Here is an 18,633-nt window from a genome sequence, read left to right as displayed (position 1 = left end):
CTGCTCCGAGGAAGTTAAAAATAATTCGGTGATCGAGTTTCTGACAAACTCGTCACTCTATTTATTTTATTTCTCTCGATTTAATATTCAATTTCTTTCTATCGTTTTAATATTCAAATCAAGAACTCGATAGAATTTATTTATTGGTTCATTATGAATTATTAATTTTAAAGTTCGTTAACATTTATTAAAGTTGTATGATATTAGTTTGGAGTTTATTTTTTAAAATAAATTTCTACAATGGCGAGACAGAACTGATCATGTGGCGTATGTCGCTTTATCGACATGCCTCGCATCAATACGCAGTCATATGCATTCCGATAATTTCACCCACGCGAAACAAATCAAACAAACTTCACGTGCACCACCGATGCGGCGATGATAATATCGGCCAGGTCAGAGCGAATGGTTCGCCGCAGAGCGATATCGGCTTTCGCGCGTTATCGCTGCCATACTGTTGGCGGGTGGTTTGAATTTTCGCACGGCCGGATATTGGAATAAGCATGTAGAATGTTGCTCGGAAGAAGCTACCAAAAGCTTCAGCACCGCGTTGGATATCTTATATCAGAAAACGATCTATAAAAGAGTAAAAGTGTGAATACTAAATTAAAAAATCAGGACTTTTATAAGTCGTATGTAAAAAGAATTGATAGATCTAAATGAGATTAAAGATCGAAGACAAAAAAAATGGGTAGTTATTTTCTGCGGATTTTATGTACACAGCATCAATTATAAGACATTTCGATTTTTATTTATGATTATTATAAAAAAAAATATTTGTTACATGTCAAAAATTTCTTCCAATTTATATTTATTTAAAGAAAATTTATCCGGGTTTAATTTTATATTGTTTTATAATTATATTAGACATAGGGCCGGTTGTTCCAACCTTTTGGTAAACTAACTAATAGTTAAATCATATATATGTCTTTGTTTATCCTTTACATTAGACAATGATAGACATATGATTTAACTATTAGTTAGATTACCAACAGGTTGGAACAACCGGCCCATAATTCTGCGGCGATATGAATTTGGTTGGGTTAAATTGTCCCATTCCGTCACCATTATCTCGCCGCACATTCTCGCTGGAAATCTCGGGGATAATAATATATAAAAACATTCTATAGCTGTATAATATGTAAATATTAAATATGATATGTTTAATATCGATTTTTCACCATCATTTAATAACACGAGACTTCGATAAATCGAAAATACTCCTATGTATACTCGGGAAAGCATTTGGTGTCTGTATTTAAAAAGCAAATTATGTTAGGGTTTGAAGATTCTTTCAAAAGCACACGAGCATCAATAGCAATACTGCTAAACCATGCCAAACCGTTCCCGGTTTGAATTTAGGTACCATTTTCAATCGTGGAACTCGCCCTAAGACCCGCAGGCAAAGCAACAAAAGACACATTTCTCCACTCTTCCTAACGATTGAGTAAACATATCTGTTCGCAAATATTCGCGATTCTGATATCGGGTATCTTATTTTTTAAGAAAAATTACACACATCGATAAAGCAAGGGATTCATCCAATAGATTACAGCTTTCTGCAACTTGGACCAACTTGTATTTTAACTTTTATACATCGGTTTAGGAGCTTTTATACTTTTATTGGATCTATCCGCTTCGAATTACTGTTACAGCGTCGTAGTGTCTACCTTCCATGTGCGATGTGCCAAACTTTCCTTTCTCTCATTTTCTCTTATTTCTTCTCTCGTACTCTATATAAACAGGGAGATTCGGCTTCCTCCCTTTTGAATATTCGTTGTCCTTTTTTTTGCCTTCTCGGTGTGTACCTCGTATCTGAATTTCTAGTCGTGTTTCCGGCTAGTCGTTTCTCTATCTCTCCCTCCCCCCCTCCCACATGCCTTTCCAACCCCTTCTTGCATCCGCATTCGCATCTGCGCCACCCCTTCCATTTGCACTCGCGCGCTTCTCGCGTAATTATTTCTATCCACGATTGTGATGCAAATTTTTACTGTTTCCCGTCGCGCCGGCCAACTCTCCTCCCGCCCCAATTCTCTTTCCTTCTTTTCTTGTTTTTTTCACGCGTTTTGTCCCCTCGCAGTTGCTCGTTCTTACTCTTCTTCGCGTCCCGTAACGCATCGTATTTTATTTCGCGTGTTTGCGTCGTTGTACAAGAATGTTTTCGTGTCCAGTTCTTTGTGACATCACCGAAGCAAGGATTTAGAGGTACAGAGGTAAATTAATTAATGTAATAGTACCCAACGTATAAAATATAATTAACATGATATATAATTTCGGTTGAATAAAAATGTTGGGTTATATTATACGTATATATACATAAATACTCGAGTATATAAATAAAAAATTATTTTTCTTGTAAGATACGTCTATTAATATATTTCCTATAATAAATTTTACAATATCTCTTATCACAGTCGTTGAAGAAAATAATATTCGGGGATATCTAATCTCCATTTCCGTGATCGCCGTTGTCTCTTCGGGCATCTTGCGGTTAATCCCTGCGGTCCGTAAAAACGGTCTTCGTCAGCAGCCGTCTTCAACAGCGTAAAATTAATTAACGTTGCGATACGCCTCATCGTCAAAGGTATCTACAGGTATTCCCGACGATCAGCACGCATCGATATAGCTCCATTATTTTATCAACTAAGATTAATTACAAGTTTACCCGATAGAAGTAAACTTCTAATTAATCGCTCGCCGAAATAAGTAAGGAGGGAGAGGACGGACTATACTATCCTCATACTTGGTTTACTAGATTGCGAGTTGCACTTCACAGAGTGTAACTCGAGATTCGCGGAGTTATGTTAATGCGCATTTTCGTCTAGCGAGTTACGAATGCCCCGGCATTGCCTAAAATTAATCCACCGGAAAAAGACAAGTTTTAGTAAGTTTGGAGTTGTGCACCCACCGCGGGAAAATGAGTTCTGTATCATTTTGGTCTATTCTTGATGAAAGCATAACGCCAGAGACATGGGAAAATTAAGTTAAAATATTTTTACTGATATAAACTTGCGTAATGCTTGTATTCCTTTTTTTTTTACTTTTTAACCTTTAGTATTTTGTTAAATAAATAATTTCCTTTTAATTCTATTAAAATTACGCGAGACGCTTTGTCAGGTTTTTGTTAGTTTTATGCCCTGTACTTTTTGTAAATATTCTAGAAAGGAAATAACAATTATTTCACGGGTGTATATTTTATTTTTAAGATTATTTTAGACAGACAACAAATTGAAGTAGAAAGCTAGAATAGTTTCTTAAATCTTTTGAGAGAGTAGGAAAATTAAAACGCTCGTGTGAAAGCTTTAAAATGTTTTGGAGAAAAAAATCGTACGAAACCGAAAAGTGAGGAATTTACTTCTTGCGGCGTACCCCGAATCTTTTCTGTCGGATGCTGGTAATCCCTTTAATTATCCCAGACAATTATCCCTTATTCTAATTAAAGGACGTCGTCATTGCCGGGAAGGCGAGAAGATTTACCAGAAACGACTGCTGCCTGAGGTTCAGTAAATCTTGCTTTAGTTTATTGGGAAAGGACTGTTTTAATCCTTTCGAAACTATCCAATAGTATCATTGAAGTTTCAGTACAAATGAGTTCAACAAAGAACCTTAATCATTTGTATTAGAGCATTGAAGCCATAATAAAGCTCTATATAATCCGAATAATCTTGGTATTAATGGTTGCGCCGAAATAATTTTTTCTAAAAATTTTAATTTCCTAGACATTAAGTTATCAATTATTTGGAAAAAAAGTATATAAAATTCACACAATATTATTATTAGGCTAACAAAGGTTCAGCCTGGACCGTAAATTGCCTTTTCTCTACTCTAATTGACTGTTTATTAATTATTTTGTTACCACTGAGAACAAAATTGTATTATTATTTTTACGTTACACGACTCTCTGGACATGTGTTTCTAAAGTAAAATACATTAATACATTCTAATTTCCTTCATGATTTATTGAAGTTTGTCAATTGAATTTAGGAATGTGGTGTACATGACAAGCTCTCTTTTATAATTAATTCTCTGCTTGTTGTAAAACATTATCAGTTCCTTTCTAATTAACGCAAAATTCGCGCGACGTCGCCGATTACATGGTCGCGGTTCCCTCAAGATACGCATCCTTCTTCAGGAGTTCAATTTCCGTAACATCAGCTTACTCTCGCAATCTAAGTTCCGCCGTTCAGGCCGATTGTTCCCGCAGCAGGAACTTCGGGAAGCGGATCATCGTCGTCGTCGTCGTCGTCTTCGTCTTCGTCTTCGTCTTCGTCTTCGTCTTCGTCTTCGTCGTCGTTTCAGGACCGTTTGCGTCGTCCTAAATGCAAACGGCATGAAGAATCGTGTGTAGCTTGTCTGACGCACAGTTTCCCCCTGAAGAAGCCGCCATTGCATCAGCGTGGCTCTTCAACCGTGAGGGAAGGAAACGCCAGCCGGTGCCGACATCGTGGCTGGATTCGCGCGCTGTAACTCGCTCCCGTCGTGTCGTCCCGGCATTACACGGCGGTGTAATACGTTGCCGTTGTCTCTCTTAATGAATAATCGCGCCGGGGAAATAGTTTGCGCGACGCGAGGGCGCGTTAAGATGTAAAGATCTTAGGCTTAATTCACGTTATAGGATACCTATTCTGTTTACACTACAGACACATCACACAGTGCTCTAGTGAAATTTTGAGAGCGTTGAAAATGGTAGGTAATTACACTTTAAAACGAACGATCTTCAGAAATGTTAACATTTTATTATTGTATGAACAATTAATTATTTATATATTGTATATACAAATTTAATTAAATAATCAAAAATTTAGCAATTTATTTATCAATATATAAAAACTAGTAGACATTATATTAAGTATAGTTTGATATGATTCTAGTTGTCTCGTGTTAAATTAATTCAAATATAAAATATTTTTCGTCAATCCTTTCGGAGGGCTAACAGGTAACAGGCACTATGGAACGTTTTAATATTTTTGATTGCCTTTTCCTCGATCTCCCTTGTAGGGGGATCAACAAGGGAACTCTCACGGGGGAATGAGTACCTCTGATTAGAAAACGCGGATGTGGTTTGACGACAATGCTGTCTGGCTGTTAACATCTCGCTCACCCTCTCGAAGACCCCCTTCCGGGTACTTTCCTTTATAATGCAGCTAGCACAGCTCCATCCTCCATAGTCACCCTCTCCACAGCCCCCTTGTCTTCGGAACCCCTCCCCCTTCCCCCGCAAGCAGACATTGAAGCATGCGATGCGAGACGCTGAGAAAGCGGGATACCGCGGACGAGGCTGGGTGGTTATCGGCGGTGGTGAGTTTGCGCCACCGTCGCACAGGTTTATTATAGGTTCGTCTTTATGATATTCCAACCTTTAAAAATGCATTAAGCGCGCATAAAGAGACCCCGGAACAGCACGCTGGAGTGTACCACCTTTGACGTTGTTGTTAGCGACGTCGGCGTTCTGCTGCCGGATGGTCCATCAAACTTTATAGCGATGGGTATCCTCTTCTTTCTAAGAAGAATCGATGCTCCCGGCTGCTCTGGTTGAAGCGAGCGACGAGTTGTGTCTCCGTAGACTCGGATGAGTGAATTTTTGATGACGGATGTATATGTACGGAAAATAAAAAAAAAATATCATTATAAAAGTAAGACCAACAAAGGAAATCTTTCTAATTTCAATGGTAAATTATATAACTTTTAATCTAGATTGATTTAATAATGACTATTAAGAATGAATCGTACAAATTTTATTTAACTTGCACAGCTTTTGGAACACATGCAAGCGTTTTCGCGAAAGTAATACTGCGTACGTAAATAGATAGATAAGCGGAATGATTGGCAATGTGGCGTTAAGTTCATAACATTATGGGTGTTACGACGCGACGCAAGCTTGGCGATTACATTGATGATTATTTGCTCCGTAATATAATTAATAGGTACGTGCGATTCCGCGATAATGCCGTTAATAAGTACGTAGGATTCCGTTGATTGAACGTTATAGAATGTAACTAGGCACGGGTTGCGCGCATATTACTTTGTATCACGTGATGACATTATGATGTTATAAGCGGCACGGTTATTAACGCCGCATGAAATCAAATGAACAGTAATAAACCATGCGTCAACATGCATTATCGCTCGCATCAGCTTTTCATCAGCGATCCCGTATCTCGTGGAATTTTGTGGAAAAAACAGTTAATTAATTGAAAACAGTGATAGGTAATACGGCAAATGGATCGCGAAGATTCCATTTGCTTTAATGCGAAGCTTTAAGAAATGTCCAGGAAAATAATTTTAAAGTTCGGAGTTTAAATTAAATTAAAAAATGTATTGGATGATGAAACGGAAGTTTTTTCCCCCGCAGAATCGCTTCTGTCTTCGTCCTTGTTTCTCATCTCGCTCATCCCCCGTTTCGGGACTTGACAAGCAAATTGGAGAAATCGCGGAGGTTATACGAAGCGCAAAACAAGAAACGAAAGCGAAATCCGGTCGATCGAATGTCCGGAAAATTACGTTGAAGGGAAATCGCGCACCCCGGGAAAAACGCGGGGGCGAAGGTGGGAGGAAGGGAATAGAAAGCGGAGGTAACGAAATGACGCGCGAGCGCATTTCGATTTCCTTTGAGCTACCGTCGCGCGCGGAACTGCGGGCATCTCGTCTTTCTCAGCCCTTGCTCTTCGTCCTTTCGCCGCCTTTGTCGCCTTCGACATTTTATTACCCAAACGCCTGCACCCTCGTCCTTCCGCTCTTTAGAGCGAATCAGGCCCTCGCAGATTTTTCGCGGATCTTGGCAATCTTGTTCGCCGAGACGAGAAGCAGTTCGTCTTGCGGAAAGGACCCTTCCGCCGCGAAGCCGCCCTACAAGTGTGTGCGGGCGAAAATGCGTTTGTGTAACATTACAGTTTTTTGCGGAGGCCTGTATAAGAGAAGATCGAAAAATTGTAAAAATGAAGAAACTGAGGGAATCTCGTAATCATGAAAATGTAAATGGGAAATAAAAATAAAACACAAAGAATGTGTGGTGCACGCATGCATTGCTGGACATCGACTCTTTTACACTGAGAGAAAAGTGTTTGGTATATTTGCGACTGTAATTGCGTAGTAAAATAATTATGATTGGGGTTCTTATTTTTTTGCTATAATATTATTAAAATTACCTTATATGCATACATTTTTTAATTATGGTCATTTTTATCACATTTATAGTAGTATATTTATAGACTTGCTATACATAAATCACAGAGGTGTATAAAACCATGTATATGGTTGAATGAATGCATGTTAAAGCTATGACAACTATAAAAATGTAGTACACTAAAAAAAAATACTTAGATCCAAGAAAATATTTTTTCACATAGTACCAATGGCTTATTTACTTAATATAATCACATATTTATTTAGAATTAGATATTTTTACTTAATTTATTTATATTATTTTTACTTAATTTAAGTAAAGATATCTAATTCTAAATAAATATGTGATTATATTAAGTAAATAAGCCATTGGTACTATGTGAAAAAATATTTTCTTGGATCTAAGTATTTTTTTTAGGTTAGGTCGAAAATAACTAAAAATTATAGTGAAATTGTAGTAAGTGCAACTACTTTTGTCTCTCAGTGTACTATTTTTTATATAATTATTATTTTTCTTTCACTTTGCTATTTTAATAAAATGCTAAGCCATATAAGTCGGAATTATCTTTAGTTGCAAGTTTAATTTTATTTTGTTTCCAGACGTAAAAGTTTTTACATTTCACTACAATTATGGTTGCATCCTTTCTCCTCGTATATTTCGCACCTTCTCTTTTGCACTTCTAACGAGCATAACGGTTTTTCGAAGCGCTGTCTGACGCAAATCAAGCGATTTTCCATAGATTTTACGAGAGTGTGCATTCTGGCGAGAAGGCACGCACCGTATGCGGAAAACCGCAAAGAAAATTCCTTCCTCGTAATAACATACGAAAAACGTGAAAAGGCACGTTCGCGATTGACAAATAGCTAGCGTTAATTTCACCAGTACTGAATTATTCGCAAAAGAGATATATCTATGGCTGGACTTTCGGAATGTGAATATTTACATTGACGCGACTCGACGAAGATCCGAGAGATATAGAAATAGAATGCTTCTCTTGGAGAAATATTTTGCTCGCTCCTACTTTATTTTCTTTAAATCATGCGACGTATAACTTTCAGATAAGATGAAGATTGGATGCTGCATCTGAACTTCTCTATATCATTTATGAAACCTATATAGAGACGGTGCCACTTTATATTGTATATAAGTGGTATTCTTCACATGTATATGCGTAGCGTAAGCCAGATGAAATTACAGTAGACAGTTTTTGGCAAAGAATCCGCGCTCGGCCGGATAGCACGATTTCACGGCGTTAGTCGTGTTTCTGAAAAATTATTTTCAGTCCTTTTACTGAATACATTTACACTTGAGCGTCCGGATGGGGTAAGCTTCGTGATAAGCTCATTTGTTACAAATAACTATCTTATATCTGGCAGCAATTAACAGGTATAATTTTTTTAAACACCATAATGCAAAGAAGTCATACGACTCCAATCGATGTAATCGAATTTTCAATTTCGTCAGTGAGATTAAAATAAAATACTCCGGAGGAAGTTCACTTTAATTGTATTCAGTTTTGGGTAACATTGTTTCTAACCGTTTCTAACTCGAATGTAAAGTTGTGGAATGTTGAGTCGCAGGTATGGTTCGTTATGCGCTACATGATTCAATTTTCTGTTGGGAAACGCTATGGTAACTTATGATACACCAATTTCCGCTACCCAGGATTAAACGGGAGTACACTTGATCGATTAAATTCCCTTTTACAATAAAATAGATGAGAGAAAGCATTAATCACGTGATCCTATCATTTCAACATCACGCTACGTTTCCCGATGTTTCTGTCCCCTTTCGCAAGAGCTGCAGTGTTCGTCTCGTTTGCCTCTTTTTAGGCGGAGAGAAGGCCGGGAGTAGACGGGAGTGACATAAAGGGGCTTTTAACTCGAGCGTAATTTCCTTTTGATCGGAAATTCAATATTTTCTTACGGCCGCCGCGCCTTTCCGCACACGTAGCGCGAGTTTGCTGCGCTTCCGGAACTTTCCGCGCCGTTTCTCGATAGAGGGCGATTAGAATGCGTACACAGAATCGGAAAAAAGAGCACGTCGAGGTATGTTTCCGTACAAAATGCCGATGAGTTTGACGTGAATCTAAGCTCGTCGAGCGAAAGAAATGGTTGCAATTTCGACTCGCGAAAGCGTTTATCAAACTTGTTCGAAAGGGAAGTTTACATGAAAATAATTGTAATGATACTCTATATACCTATGAATCCATGTATTGGTATTATATATAGTACATACTATGTATAATAGTATGTAATATATAATACTATATATAATAGTATATAACACTATATATACTATATTCTATATAATATATTGAATATGTATATACTTAATCAGTATTTAAAATTTTACAGTGCTGAAATAACTAGAAAATTATGTTTTCTCGTCTATCATTTATAGTCATACAACTTATACGTGAAAAATTTTGATAATTATTAATAATTATTTACCCAGTGGTAAAATATTCTTAAAACATAAGAACTGCTGCTTAATCGCTAAATCCTAAATACCAAAAGTTTTATTTGTAATATATTTTACGGATCGATAAAGGGGTTGTAGTTGCAGTGGCGTAGTTATTGGGCGCTGAAAAACAAGTCTAGTATTAGCATAATAAATCTAGAAACTAGCTAAACAGGAAATTGCAAAGTTCTCCGGACCTGTAGTGCTGGTAGACGAATTATGTGGGACGTCGAGAAGCGAGACAATCTCCAGAACCGGCGATATTCCGATTATAAACTTATTCCAGAGGCCTTCGTGACCGATCTCGCGCGATTTATGTCAGACGTATTAAAGTTTTCGTGTTAACGAAAAGAGAGGAAGGTTTATAAGCTAGCAGGAGCGACGCCCAGGCAAGTTCAATTCTAGTGCCGTCGCTTGTCTCACCTTTACCACGTACAACTCACGGAACCCAACTTTCACGAAAAAAAAGTGGCTATTTCGACGTAACGAAATTGTCAAATAGATTTTTCAAGAATAGAATTGTGAATTGAATCACTTTCGTATCTTTGGACGTTTCCCAGGATAAAATTTGACATTTCAGTTTGTAACAAATATAATAATTATATCTAAGAATTAAATGCATCACGAGTATATAAAGATATTGCTTTGTAAATATTTTCTCAGCTTTTCTAGCAAGAATAAAATATGGCGTAGCATAAAATTGTATCAGAAAAATATCTGTATTTTTATTGCGATATTTTCATTGTCATAGATTAAACTTATTTCAAAAGTTTTCCAGAAATGAGAATACGCTATGTGTATAAAGTCCGAGGGTCAATAAATCCTCTAACTTGAAAAATAATATGTATACAAATCTACCATGTATATTTAAGAGTTATTAAACTATTTTTGTTTTTGAATTTAACATCTCTCGATTGTTCATTTATTGAACTTTCTACATTTTGAGACACACGAGCTTGAGTCTTTTACAATTTAGAATATGTCATGTTCGAGATATAACAATTGATCTTACATTTATAAAAAGTAAAAGAGAGCAAAACGACAGTTACGTGACAATTCTTGCCATTTCATAGAATATCATTTTATTTTTTTTTTTCATTTTTTCTTGTTGCAGAAGGACGTATCCTAGAATTACACTCGCCCGACGGTGTCCACGAATGCTGGTTGAGAGCCGCTGACAACACGGAGGCAAATGTCTGGTTCAATGCTTTGCACTCGGCGTTGGCAGCCCTCACCTTGAAAGCATTACGACTGGCCTCAGCACTTCCGGACCCGCAGCAGCTTCAGCACATAGGCTGGCTGGCGAGGAGGCACTGTCTTCAGGTGAGAGAAGTTCCCGAACATTCACTCGGAGAAGAAGTATGCTTAACACACGGGGCAACTTCCCAACATACTGTCTTACAACAATTTCTAGAATATCCAAGAATATTCTAGACATGATGTTATTGAAACTCAGCAGGGTACCTTACTCTCGCTAATAGACTTAGCTAGAAGTACCTTAAAAATGTTTATCTTTTGTCGTGCCGCACTAAATGCTTATTAATGAAAGCTGAATTTTGTTAGAACAATAGGTTTTTAATACAATTAATAAAACTTTAGATCCAATTTAGTAACCGTCGTTTTAACTTCAACTTTCTGTGTTTTGTAATTTTGCCTCAACTTATTTATCTAATAATTTTCATAAATAAACATGTTTTCTAAGAAAAAAGAGAGAAATTATGTCCATGGACTTCTTTTACGCTTGAAATTGATCTCCGTCTCTTGCATCCCAACCAGCACAGGCTCGTATAGGTTGAGGGTGATCTTTTTTTCACGATTGAACAAAGGGTCGACGCAGTCCCTGATAAGAAGTACCCGCATGAGCGTGAGCGAAAATATTGATTATTTTTCACAGAGACACCGATTCTCATTTTTGATCTTACAACGTTCTCAGGAAATCAATGATTTTATAGCTGTTAAATATTTAATTCTTTATCTGTATGTTACGTTGAACGTTGACACTCGCGTTGTTTATGTACGGTATATTAGCCCGGTCCACGGAATTATTCAACATCATGGGAAAACGGTCAACGAGCCCGAGCCCGAGCCCCCGCGCCAATTGATCTTCCTTCGTCGCGCGCGCATATTGCCTGATTACTGTCGCAACTGCTCAAATACGTAGCGCACGGGTTCAGAGAGACGTTGGACGCCAGTATTTAAGCAGCCCGTGGGACGATTTCAGAGGAGGGCGACTGGCAATCAGGCGCGCTAATGCCAATCAATTATGTGCCGGTAGCCACGTGCCCTACGGCCCTCCTGCGGCGTCCTTGATGCCGCCGGTGCTCGCACAGGACGGTCCTTTATCAACAAGGCAACATCCGGTGGCGGGCTTCGCGTATTAGTTATCGATTCCTGCCGGTTACACGATCAGTAGATCGATAGCACCGTCGCCGCGCCGCACGCCGTGCCGTGCCGTGCCGTGCCACGTCGATGCTTCGACCGCTCTCACCCGCTGTACGTTTACCTGCTGCGATCTCTGCAAGTGACACGTCTGCAGAGTTGGATGGCTGGGCCAGGCGGAGATGGAAAGATCAACTGTCGCACCTCTCGGATATCCCTAGTGGCGATATTTAATTGGAAACTGTGGATAGAACGGATTTCCGCACGATGGGATTCGTGATTTTGGCAATAAATATACAGTCGGCGATGAATAGAAATAAAACTTTGCAATCAATTATTTAATCTGGTCAATCAGGTTATTAGACACGATTGACTTGTTTTAAACTTAAATTTGTGGATAGTAGCACCTCGGGTGTTTCTCGTAGCGTTATTTAACTGAAAATAGTGAATACAGTTGATCCTTTTTTATTCAATTATTTTAAATGTCCATTATTTATTTTATCTAATCATTATTATCACTTATTATCACTAATCACTTACAACGTTTTAATCTATTGAAAATAAAAATTACTTGCTTGAAACTGAATTGAACAAATCCAAAAGATGTTGAAATAATTAATCTTTAGTAATTTCTGGGAAAATTAAAAACTCTTTGAGAAATATTGTTGAAAAAAGATTCCGTCCCTCACAGCATTAATATCCTGTATATCTATAAAATATATTAAGGATGTACTTAATATACTAAGAACATCCTTATAATATCTTATACTTTATGATATCCTCTGAACATTCTCAGAATATACATTTGCTGTTAGGGGTTAGATCCTTCCTATATTTTTGGAAAGTATTTGCTGCGTTTAAACGGCGCTTTATTAATATCTGCGCAAAATACTTACATACTCAACAATTTACCACACGCGTTTCGTATCGCATAAAATGAATATTACTACCCTATATATCTCCGATATTTATATTAAATCATGCTACATCGTTCGGATCTTGATGTAAAACGAAATGCCCGCTTGCTCGGCGTATTCATTAGCGCGCCGGCGATCGCCACCCGCGCCGTGCGTCCGGGTGGAATTTATCGATCCGGTGATCCATGACCCGGTGTTCGACGCGTGTCATTTAATTAACGATTCGATGGGATATTTAAGTGGGGCGCCGTGCCGTTAGTAATCCCAGCGAAAGCGAAGCGACGTTTATAGATTTTTCCGGGACGCACGTGCGTGGTGGCGCCATGATCAACTACGCCGAACGAGTTTTGTATCATTATCTAGAAGCGCGCGTGGCCGCGTTCTCGCGCTGAGCACCTCGTAAAGCCGGATATTGCGTTTTATGAACAGCATCGGAGGCCAGCTAAAACGAAACGCGGTAAATGCGCCGATCACGCACGGCGTTTTCATAACTGAAACAAAAACGCTGTGAAAAATGCTCAAAACCGCCGTGAAAAAAACACCGCGCCATCGCGCGACGCGCTGCTCCGCTATGTGTGTTTCGTATACCCGTGTATTTTGTATACTACATTCTATCATCCTATTTAATGTCGTCCGCAGTGCGCCGTTACGTCCGCTTAAATCGTCGATTTATTTTATTTACTGTTGGATGTAATCGATTTCCGGCCAGTTCCACTGTCGACGGTTTCGATTCTCGTGTGCCGGTCGGCCATGTTAGCCGATTATAGTAGTTATCCCTACCTGTTGGACTATATAGTCGACGATAAAACGTACACGTATTACAGCCGAAACATTTCGACCCCTCTTTTTTTCGTCGGAAACAATATTTTAACGTCAAGTTAATAATTTATACCCGCGCCGTGAATGCAGAGGCAACGTCGGAACTTTCCGCAAATTGGCAAATGGAATGACTAATTGTCGCTCCATTGTTTTTTGATTTAATTGCCCTTAAGTTTCAGACACTTTGTGTTTGTTCCATAAAGTCAATTTATATAGCGCCGTTTTAAAGGAATATAAAACATCAGGTTTTCAAGACCTTCTTAATATATCAAAACGAAGATCTCTATCCTATTGTACGTCTTACGATTTGAGAAGCGAATTGAAATCGATTGCTGGCGATCGGCACGCGCGTGTAAGTGCAGTGCTGCAAGCGCGGGTTCTTTGTTCGGGGGTAGGAAACAAAATGCGACATTTCGCCCAGGTCGGCGATTTGTAGAAGAAGCGTGACGCAAATACGAGTCACCGAGCAGCCGAGGCTTGGGAGGGTATAAGGGCAATCCGATAAATCCAACAAGTTCACATATTGAATTGGCGCAACGTACGCCCCGCTAGAAGTAACGCGCGCCCGGGGAAGTCCGAGCATATAGGTTGAATGGTGGAATGCGCCGTCTCCCCTAATCTCGTATATACGACCGCAATAAAGTGTCAATCTTGCAGGAGATACATTTGGAACCCGATCGCGATTGGCACGGGCGGTGACGTGGATCGTGCGTTTCTCCGAATCCGTGATTCACGGGCGTGCGGGAACCGAGAGAGACCGACGGAGATAAGGCGAAATTGAAATTGCAACGCGAAGATATGGGACTTGCGGCCCATTTTTAAACGTGGATCAAGCTTGCAATTTAGCTAGTCCAATCCTAATTTAACCTTATAGCAATTCAGAGTCTCCTATATATAAATTATTTTATTTCTTAATCTCTTCATTAATTATATTATATATATTATTTAAAAAAGATATTTTGTTGGAAATGATATTAAATTTAGTATCTGTAATAAAGGAATATTAATGTCATATCCGAAATCGCGAATAAATGTCAAAAAGACAACCTCTGATTTAAGCAAAGGAACGAAACCCTCGTTGAACGTTGTAATTAGTTTGTCATTTGTAACGACTTCCTTTTTACGATTTGACAATCATTCGCGCGCGCGCGCGCGCAAAAAAAAAGAGCCGATTGGAGGGGAACAAATAGCGGGAATACATCGAGCGCAAAAAGCGTTAAAATTCCACATCAAAGTGCGTCGATGGCGTCGATTAATTTTGTCGTGTCGTGTCTGCCCGCTCGCGATAAACGAATTTTCATGGAATTTCGGTGTACGGCACTTTCGGAGGAACAGCGACGAGCCATTATAATTTCCATGAAAATCGAACAGACGCCGGGGAACGATCGCTTTATTTCACACACGCACGCACACACACACAACTCCACCCCGGATATAAATTTGTTCCCAATCATACTGCAATTTCTGTTTACTCAGTTCTTACGCCGCTCTGCGTTCGGCACATTGACAGAAGCATATTTAACTGTCGCATTTTTATCGAAATTAAATGGCTTTCAATAGGTTCGGGCACACAAGCAGTGATAACAACGGCATTAATTTTAGTATAAATGTTGATAACACGCGTATCGCAGAAAATTTTATACGACAATTTTGTTACACGAGCGATAATGTATAAAATAATTATTTATAAAATTGTTCACATGAACGGCAGATAATTATAGCAAAAATTTTATATAATTTTTGAGATGCATAATTCTCTTCTTAGCAATTTTAACTTCTCGTATATAATTTATTATTATTATCGTTGTTTATGTCACCTTTATTATTGCGCGCTTCCGTTATAATTTTTGTTATTGTCCGATCCCTTTATGGAACATGAATATGGCGGCGAGCTTGAAAGCAATTTGTTCGCGCATTCCTGGGCGAGTGTGCGTTGGCGTTGGATTAAATCTGAGGCCAAGCGGGCATTAAATTAGCCGTTGAAAATTAACGGCACGCCATTTAAGTATATTTTAATTAATCCGAGCATAGAGAGACTACACGCGCCAGCTTTGCATATTTTTTTACTAACCCGGAGTTAATGTAATTGGGCAAAACTTAATGCGCCTCTCAATTAACCTCCGGATAATAAAGCGCCGCTTTGCAATACCTTTTCATTCGTAGTCAAATGTAAAATTAAGTGTCCGCGGATAAATAAAAGCTCTACTGGTGTACGTAGAACAGTAAGAAATATTGAAGCTGCCATTCGTTATTCTGTGGAAATCCGCGAGAAAATTCTTGATAAAGCTCCGGAGAAGTGCGAGCCGCTACGTTTACAATTTCGCACAGTATAGTGTCTTCTTATGGCAAGATCTGCATAATGATTTGTAATGGCTTTTCGACATTAACACTGAGAGAAAAAAAATAGTTACTACCATTTTCATTATTTCAACAATGCAAATTATAGCTGACTCGATACTATATTATTGTTATCAGCTTTAATATGCATATAATCACTATAATCTGTGATTTATGTATAGTAAGTTGTATAAGTCGTACTATATAAATATAATGAAAATTACCATAATTGAAAAATCTATACACATAAGATTATTTTTACTAATATTAGAGCAATAATAACTACTAATAAAAATAAAAACCATAATTATTTTACTAGGCAATTATAGTCACAAATATATCAAATAATTTTCTCTCAATGTTAAATTACAATGATAATATCGCTACTATCGTACGTGTATCGTTATAATTTATCGTCGAAAAATTTCTCATCTTACACACAATACGTATTTAAGATTTCTTCTCGATTTTCTTCCTTTAAGCCGCGAGATAATAGCATTGGTAAAGAGCGACAATAAACTTACCTCTGTCGATGCCCTTTCCTACCATCTTTCTTCATCCCCTTTGGCTCTCTTCCTCTTACCACGGGAAAAATCCTCCGTCCTCCCGACCTAACCGGAAATAGTTTCGGAGGTCAAGAAGAATAGGACTTAGCGGGAGGAATGCAGAATCAGCATCGTCGAGGTGAGAATAGAGTGAGGGTGCTCTGCGCGCGGGCCAGAGGCTTTTCCGATCGTTCAAGTCCACCAATCGGTGGTGTTCCGTCCGGCCGACGGTATTTATTCGACGTGCCTTTCTCGGGGAAAGCTCGCCAGTAACCGCTATTTTAACCCTCTCAACCCACCGCCGACCCTTCCTTTCCCTCAATCCTCATGTTTCTCACGAACGAAAAAGGCACGGGAGAGTCTACGTGCTCAAATACCCATGAATCCGTGTGTGCGTCCACGCGTGTAGGAGGTATTCGCCAGGATCAGTTTCGATAGTGATTTAGTTAGGGTAATTCGGCATCAATCAAATTTACTTTAACTCTAAGCAAAAGCATTAACATTAGAAACGATATAATAATATATAAAAATAAAAATTTATTTAATAATTTGTTTTATATTATCGTGAAACGTACAGAATAAGCTGTTTTATTGTGTTATACCATATATATAATATTTAAATTTAGATTAATAAAGATATCGTCGACTTTTTATTGCTTATTATAATAAAGAATAATTAGTATTTTATCTCTCTTATCTTACATATTAAGTAAAATTAAAGTGGTGATTAATTAAGTTAAATTAATTACAAAATTGATAAATGCAAGAAATAGATAAATGCACTAAATGGTTTTAAAATTTCTTCATTAATTCAGAATTCTGATAATGTATTACGCTAAAATGGCTATTAAAAGTTGATAATCCTTATAGCTATTTAAAGATATTCAATTTAACGATATCGCTGTATTCCAAGTACATAACTACAAAATCTTTTAACTTTTTATCGAGTTTCCACATATAAATTAAATCCAACAAATTCTGTTTCACAAAGCGGTGGAAATTTTCCAGTTTGCAATCCTTTCTGTTTTCCCGCGCCCCTTCTGGCGGAGTAATGACTCTTCACCCTTCGATTACTCGATTCCTCGAAGCTCTTTCACATACGGTGCACCCTGCAAAACCGCGGACTGCATTGAGGGGCTCGTTATTAATTAGAACGCGAGCCGCTATCGGTCCTCAAACACAGACACCGACGTTCCTCCATCCATAATCTTCTCTCGGACCTTCCTCTGACCTCCCCCCTCTCCCCCCCCTCTCTCTCTCTTCCTCTCTCTTCCTCTCTCCCTCTCCCCCTCTCCCTCTCTGTATTCCACTCTTCTACCGTGATGTCCATCTCACTCTCCGCGCGGAAGTGGATAGTGCATCAGCAATGCTAAGCAAACTGCGGCTGGAACGACGGATCAAGAGACGATCGTGTACGTGTTCGTTTGCCAGCGGCAGTGTGCATGTGCGTACGTGTGTCAATACCCGCGCAAGTGTATCTACACGATGGCATAGATAGGTATAGGGGATATGGTATCGGCACTTTTGCGTTTGTGTGTACCTACAATGGATACGTGCTATCGTAAGTTCTACCGAGTTTCAAGACAAAACGTTGATATATTAGAGTAAAAATAATTTAGATAGTTGAATATACTTTTTTAAAATTAGTGTTGGGTTAGGTTTAACTTATTAGTATTGAAATATATAATATATTATACAACATTCAAACGACAGTAAGTTTGTCTTGAATTGTTTACATAAGAGTGGAAAAGCGAAACAAATTATTCCGGAGCATTCAAATTTGGCGGAAAACACGTCGGCGACGCATACGAAAATCAAATTCGCCGGTCATTCGAGTTGGGAAAGCGAATGAGGTAAAATCCGGAGAAAATCTCCGGCTCCGTCTGGATGCTTGCAATTTTAATGTGGTCTCATTTCCGTCGTACCCAATTAAGCCGTAATTGAATTGCCAAGGAAAATTAATTTGTCGGTTATGTCCTGGCAGTGAGGTCTTCGAGGTCCACCGGTTCTAATACTTTCAGCAATTATGCGTAAATTTGCGTAAACAACA

At 38.5% G+C, this 18,633-nt stretch overlaps 1 protein-coding gene across 3 annotated transcripts in view; it reads left to right on the top strand.

Annotated features, from left to right (window-relative positions):
* Syn1 (Syntrophin-like 1) overlaps positions 1 to 18,633 on the top strand; it is a 220,789-nt gene that overhangs the window by 172,338 nt on the left and 29,818 nt on the right. For all 3 annotated transcript variants that reach the window (XM_071709548.1, XM_071709547.1, XM_071709550.1), the window contains exon 5: positions 10,701 to 10,909. In XM_071709548.1, the coding sequence (XP_071565649.1) occupies positions 10,701 to 10,909 (209 nt within the window). The remainder of the gene's footprint in view (positions 1 to 10,700; positions 10,910 to 18,633) is intronic.

The sequence above is a fragment of the Temnothorax nylanderi genome, unplaced genomic scaffold (assembly GCF_030848795.1).
Source record: "Temnothorax nylanderi isolate EJ_2023f unplaced genomic scaffold, tnyl_v1.0 TNYL_tig0079_pilon, whole genome shotgun sequence".
Taxonomy (NCBI): domain Eukaryota; kingdom Metazoa; phylum Arthropoda; class Insecta; order Hymenoptera; family Formicidae; genus Temnothorax; species Temnothorax nylanderi.
This window is presented reverse-complemented; position numbering and strand designations above follow the sequence as displayed.